The sequence below is a fragment of the Aquarana catesbeiana genome, linkage group LG03 (assembly GCF_042186555.1).
Source record: "Aquarana catesbeiana isolate 2022-GZ linkage group LG03, ASM4218655v1, whole genome shotgun sequence".
NCBI lineage: Eukaryota > Metazoa > Chordata > Amphibia > Anura > Ranidae > Aquarana > Aquarana catesbeiana.
In genome coordinates, this window is record NC_133326.1 from 694052223 (window position 1) to 694058479 (window position 6257).

The 6257-nt window shown below is 40.2% G+C and overlaps 1 protein-coding gene across 1 annotated transcript; it reads left to right on the forward strand.

The window, feature by feature from the left end:
• Nucleotides 1–502: 502 nt before the first annotated feature.
• LOC141134230 (olfactory receptor 10A7-like) lies at nt 503–1447 on the forward strand. The gene has a single exon (XM_073623811.1). It carries the CDS (start codon nt 512–514, stop codon nt 1445–1447), a length of 936 nt encoding a protein of 311 aa, XP_073479912.1. The 5' UTR covers nt 503–511.
• Nucleotides 1448–6257: the final 4810 nt, after the last annotated feature.

Consider the following 6257-nt stretch of genomic DNA (forward strand, 5'->3'; position numbering starts at 1 on the left):
TGCTCTTCTCCCACAGAATTATAAAGGAAGGAAAGAAAGCTATATTTATTTGAGTAGCATATATCGCTGCTGGAATGGATACCAATGTCCACTCTCTAGTATACTTGATCGTATTACCCAATACAGCAGCCCCGTTTTTTTGCCCATTCTTAAACTGCAGGTCACAGTATTAAGTCAGCAGTGTTCTATGGCATGCTGTACAAGGCTGTACCATGGTTTGACCAACGCCCAACATAGTCAAGCTATAGGTAAAGAGTGCATATATTTGGTTAGAGGGGTGGTAGAATACATTAAAACAATAGGATAATAAAAAGAAAAATAACAATCTGGAAGTCATACAAGGTTAATGGTAACTGTTTTTGTAGTATTAATATTTGTAGTATTAATATTGACACCTAGAATATGGTAATTATTCTGCAGTTTGTATACATGTCCACATACCTTGTTTGTCTAAAAATAAACAATGCACTTTTTTTCTATCTAAAAGAAAACATTTGACAAAAATCTGACTATGATCAGCAGAGTCATACTCTTGGGATTTGAGGTGTCTCCTCTATTCCGAAGGATCCTCTTTAGTTTGTTTCTCATAATATATTGTGTGACAATATGTGGAAACCTCCAGACCATTGCACTAGTGTCCTACTGCAAGAGCCTCCAAACTCCAATGTATACCTTTCTCACCCAACTCTCCATATCAGACATTCTTCTGAGCTCAGATATTGTACCTAACTTGCTCTATGTTCTACTAAGTAATAGTGGTGTCATGTCCTTTTCAAGCTGTATAGCTCAATTTTATTTATTTATATTGACAGAAATCTATGACTTAGTTCTCCTTACTGTGATGTCATATGATCGATTTATGGCTATATGTAACCCTCTAATGTACAACACCGTGATGAGCCATGCTTTCTGTGTGCAATTGATTGTTCTGTCATGGTCACTGAGCATTTTTGTTTCACTGGTTGAATTCATAACAGTGTACAATTTATGGTTTTGTGGACCAAACATTATTGACCATTTTTTCTGTGATATGGAACCTCTTCTGAACCTTTCTTGTTCTGACATCTCCACGGTTCAGATAGAAATGATAATCTTTTCTATTCCCACAATTATATTTCCATTTGGTTTTATTATCCTATCTTACTTTAAAATTATTTACAGCATTCTAAGAATTTCATCAACTACAGGCAGGCAGAAAGCCTTCTCAACTTGCAGTTCTCACTTGGCTGTGGTCTCTCTTTTTTATGGAACGCTGTTCTTTACTTATATACTGCCCACAAGAGGACAATCATGGAATCTGAGTAAAATGTTATCACTTTTATACACTGTGTTCACACCATTAATGAATCCTGTTATCTATAGCTTGAGAAATAAAGATATTAAGTCAGTCTTAGTAAAATCTGTTCACAGCTTCCACTCAAATTCCCTTTCAAAGTGGTTCAGTTAAAACAAGTTACTTTTAAAGAAACAGTTTATGTGGTCTCGGGTAGCAGGGTTTCTGTAATAAAAAAAAAAATGCAGAGAATGTTGACAACAGAAATACTGTGTCATTTAATTCTTGTAAAATGTATAGCCCAGCTCTTGGCTTAGAACCCTCTTACCTTACAGCTCCCCACTCCCTTAAAGCTTTAGACCCTTTAAAAAAATTGTATGCATGACTTTTTTCCAGGTGTCTTCAGCCAGTTCTCTTCATCCTGCTATTCCTCTAGTGGATCCTAAATCCTGAAGAGAGTGGTGCCACATAATGACATGGTCTCTACAGCATTTCTGGTGTGCCTTGATACCTTGAGCTGAATGGGAAATTGTGGAATTACAATGGGCATCATTGAACCTTGAAGGGGAACTGTGCTGGAACGAAGGCGAGTGCAGCAGTTGGAATTGCATTTTTATTTTTACAAGCGCCTGGAGGATAAAAATATTTTCCCCGTGCACAAATTGGGCTTTAAAATATTATTAAAATAAAATGCAGTTTACTTTTTTACTTTCAAAGATTTGTATTATTTTCCATAAAATAAATAAAACATAATGATGCAATGACATGAGATATAAAAAGATAACATCATTAGAGACTCACCTAATGGGTATAACTAGCTCAATAGGTCTGTATCAGGGGTATTGATTAGTTGGTAAATGTAGTATAACATTGGTTTAGGAGTTGGGTGACCCAAGGGGGTGAATGGGTCCCACTCGCCCACTGCACCCCATGGGGAGCATACTGTGCAAGTGGGCAGTGGGAGGGACCCCCCTTCCAGCTTTGTCCTCTGAGGATGTGTATAAAGAAAAGAATAAAAAATCCTTATACTAAAATTCTGCTTTGCATAAAAAAGAGTAAAGAAGTATATACATCTCATGGAAAAAGTATTGTCATCTTAGTATGTAAGCAAAACTGCAAAATGTTGTAGAAAACCTGGAAGGTTGAAGAGAGGGAAGACAAGAAATAAGAAAGAAAGAAGTAAGAAGGAAGAAAAGAATCAGGAAAGAAGGAGCTCAGCCACCAGAGCTCCAATGTTAGTATTTAGGATTGCGAGCCCAGGGTTTCCAAATCTCCTCGAACTGTTTAGAGGTATCCAGCAAGGCGATCACCAGTTTCTCCTGTGACATGATCCAGGAGATCTTACGCTTGGCCGTCTGAATGGAAACCTGGGGGTTTTTCCAGGCTTAAGCTATGGAAAACTTGGTGCCCAGGAGTATGAAGTGTATAAGCTTTTGAGAGTATTTTGGAACTTTTGGGATATGGAAATTCAAGAGGGCTGTTGTATCAGACTTAGGAATCGAGAACCCAGTTACTTTGGATATTATTTGGAAGATTTTGTTCCAAAAACTTCTGATTTTAGGACAGTTCCACCATACTGTCAACAAAGAACCTGTCACCTGGCACCCTCCGAAACATAGGGGGGACACTGAAGGGAAGATACTGGAGAGTCTTGATGGAGTCATGTACCACCTAGTAAGGACTTTCAGGCTGGCTTCCATTAGGGAAGTATTGAGGATACCTTTATAAGATCTTGAAATGGCCCTGTGCCATACAGCCAGGTCCCAGTGTTCATGAAGGTCAGTTTCTCAAGCTAGCATGTAGGGAGATTTCAACTGGCTTTGAGAAAGTGACAAGTAAATTATGGATATACCTCCCCTCTGCTCCAAGGCCTGACCACACCACTGTTCGTAGAGTGTAAATTGAGGGGGGTCAGGTTTAGTCGACCAGATACTTTGCTAATACAGTAGGTAAGCGAGATGGCGCCCGCTGAGGTGAAAAAGTGTTCAATCCAGTACTTCCCTTATGGGATTTGGCAAAGTTAACCTGTAGTCTCGAAACCTTTGAAAAGTCATCTAGGAGTTTTTAAACAGGAAGGGAGGTGACCAAGGAGGTGATTAAGAGAAGTCAAATAATTATGAGGTATTCCTGCGCTATCGTGAATGGGGTTAGGGAGAAAGGAGGGAGGGGGGAAACCCAATCTCAATAAGACAAGGAAAAGCAGCCTACACCGGATGGGGTACAGCCTGTTCCCAGATAAAGAGAAATAGAATAAAGTGTGGTGCTGCGCTAATCCCAATGAGATTGGTGTGTATTAGCTCTGTGCACGTGAGTGTCTTGTAGTGCACCCAAATTTAGTCTCTACAACTGTAACAGAGCAGTAAAAAGATGACCTAATGTGACAGTTGAATCCTTATGTGCTGATGGTGTGTATAATCAAAAAATCGTAGTATAGATACACAATAAATAATAATAAATATAACGTGCAAAGTGATTAGTGCTTAAACATCATGATAGCAAACATAAATGTATGGGTGAATAAATATAGCATAAATAAAAATCGCATAAATAAAAATCGCAGCTGGCTCAAACTATCACCAGTTGCCAACTCACTTAATTAGATATAAATCAACACATACTTAAGTGCATGTATACCTAAAGTGCATCCAGTGCAAGTTGAATGTGACTAAGTGCTAAAAGTTCATAAATATGCATGCAAATCTGCGTGCAAAATATTATCAGGTGCAGTGCTCCTTGCGGCGACCAACAATCAATCAAAGTCCATATTTAAGCACTAATCACTTTGCACGTTATATTTATTATTATTTATTGTGTATCTATACTACGATTTTTTGATTATACACACCATCAGCACATAAGGATTCAACTGTCACATTAGGTCATCTTTTTACTGCTCTGTTACAGTTGTAGAGACTAAATTTGGGTGCACTACAAGACACTCACGTGCACAGAGCTAATACACACCAATCTCATTGGGATTAGCGCAGCACCACGCTTTATTCGATTAAGAGAAGTAGGTTGCCCGCAAAGAGACCAAATTTATGTGTGTTGGTGCGTGCATGTGACCCCCCAGATGTTTGGATTTGTCAGGGATTCCATGGAGATGGCAAAGATTAGTGGAGATAGTGGGCATCCTTGGCGAGTGCCTTTCGCTATTTTAATGGGATCTGAATAAAGGGACTGCAGGCATATCCTAGCTTCTGGTGTGCAGTATAATGCCCTGAGGAGACCTTTGAAGCGAGGGCCAAATCACCCAGTGATCAATTAAAGCAAAAAGATAGGGTCAGAAGACAGAATCAAATACCTTTTGAAGATCCAGTGACAGTAACATACTGTTTTGTTTAGGACCGCCATCGCATTGTAAGAAGAAGATCATGTCTACTGCTCTTTTCATTTGGTCAGGGCACTGTCTCCCTGGAATAAACCCCACCTGATCCTTATGAATGTATACACCTATAAAGGAGGCGAGGTGATCTGCCATGACTTTAGTCATGATCTTTAAGTCATTGTTAATCAGGGATATTGGTCTATAATTGCTCACCTCACTCGGGTCCTTATCTGGTTTGGGGATGACGGTGATAAACGTAGAGTTTACCTGAGTGTGAAGGGTCTCCTTTGGTTTTAGATTTGAAAAATCTTGCCATATATGCTGCTACAATATTCGCAAAGGCTTTGTAGTAGGGGATTGAAAACCCATCTGGGCCCGGGGCTGAGTTTTTTTCTTTAAATTTTTGATCACCTCTAGCACTTCTTCTGTAGAGAAGGGGGTTTTGAGTCTCTTTGTGTTCCGCTACCAGGGTGGGGATAGGGATAGGGAGAATATTAAGAAAGCTAGAGATATCTGAGGGAATTTTGGTGTGCTTTGCGCTGTATAGGTTCTCGTAGAACTTATAGGCTTGTATTACTCAAAGGGTTTGCTGTTGGCAGTCTACCTGCAATTTTAAGCTTAGGGAAGGAGTAGGTGTGGGCATGAGGTGTTAGCCTGGATGCCAGTAGGGAGTCTATCTTGTCTCTGATCGTAGTATCTCACCCCACTCCATCTGATGCTTTTCTTTGCATTGGCTGTCAGTGCTAAGTTCCATTGCAAGCGAGCAGCATCTAGGAGGGAAGTGGGGACAAGAGAGGGATCTTTCTTGTGTTTAACCTGAAGAGAGGAGAAATTCTTCTCCAATCTCTCGATGTCTGCATGTCTTTCCCTTTTTAGTTGGGTGGCAATTTGTATGAATTGGCTTTGTGCGTCGCCCATAAAAAATACCGCTCACATCATTTAGGGAAAAGTATTTGTTTAGGGTCTTTTCTAACTCAGCTTTCCTGATGGGGTCGTTCAGGATGGTTTCATGAATTTTCCAATGGCTAAAGTTTGATTGGGGGGAGGCAATTACGTATTGTGATAACGACCAGGGAGTGGTCCAACTAGACAGTGTCTCTAATATGGGCTTTGAGCACTGAGGGAATTAAAATGTTAGAGACCAGGAGATGGTCAATCCTGGCATAGGATTGGCATGAATGGGAGAAGTGAGTGTCATCTTTTTTGGTAGGGTTCAGTTCTCTCCAGATATCAGTGAGGCCCTGTTGGAAAATTATTTTGGTAATCTTTGAACTGCTCCTGGTTGGGCGGATAACTTGAGCATTGGGAGGTTTAAATGTATCTAGGCCTTGGTCGAAGGCTGTGTTAGAGTCCTCCCAAAGATTATAGAGCCTTCTAATTGGGGTCCTAAAGTTCCAAAAAGGGTGCGGAAGAATTTAGATTGGCCTGTATTAGGAGCGTAGTAGGATACTAAGGAATAGGGTTCCTTTAATCAGGAGGAATCTGCCCTCTGGGTGTCTGTATTCCAACTTCAAAGAGAATCTGCAGCTCTTTGAAATGAGACTAGCTACCCCCCTGGTTTTATCCTCTGCATTTGCCAAGAAGGGGAAATTGAGCGTGGATAAAGGAAGGTTTGTACCAGATTGGAAAATGCGTTTCTTGGAGAAAAACAACGTC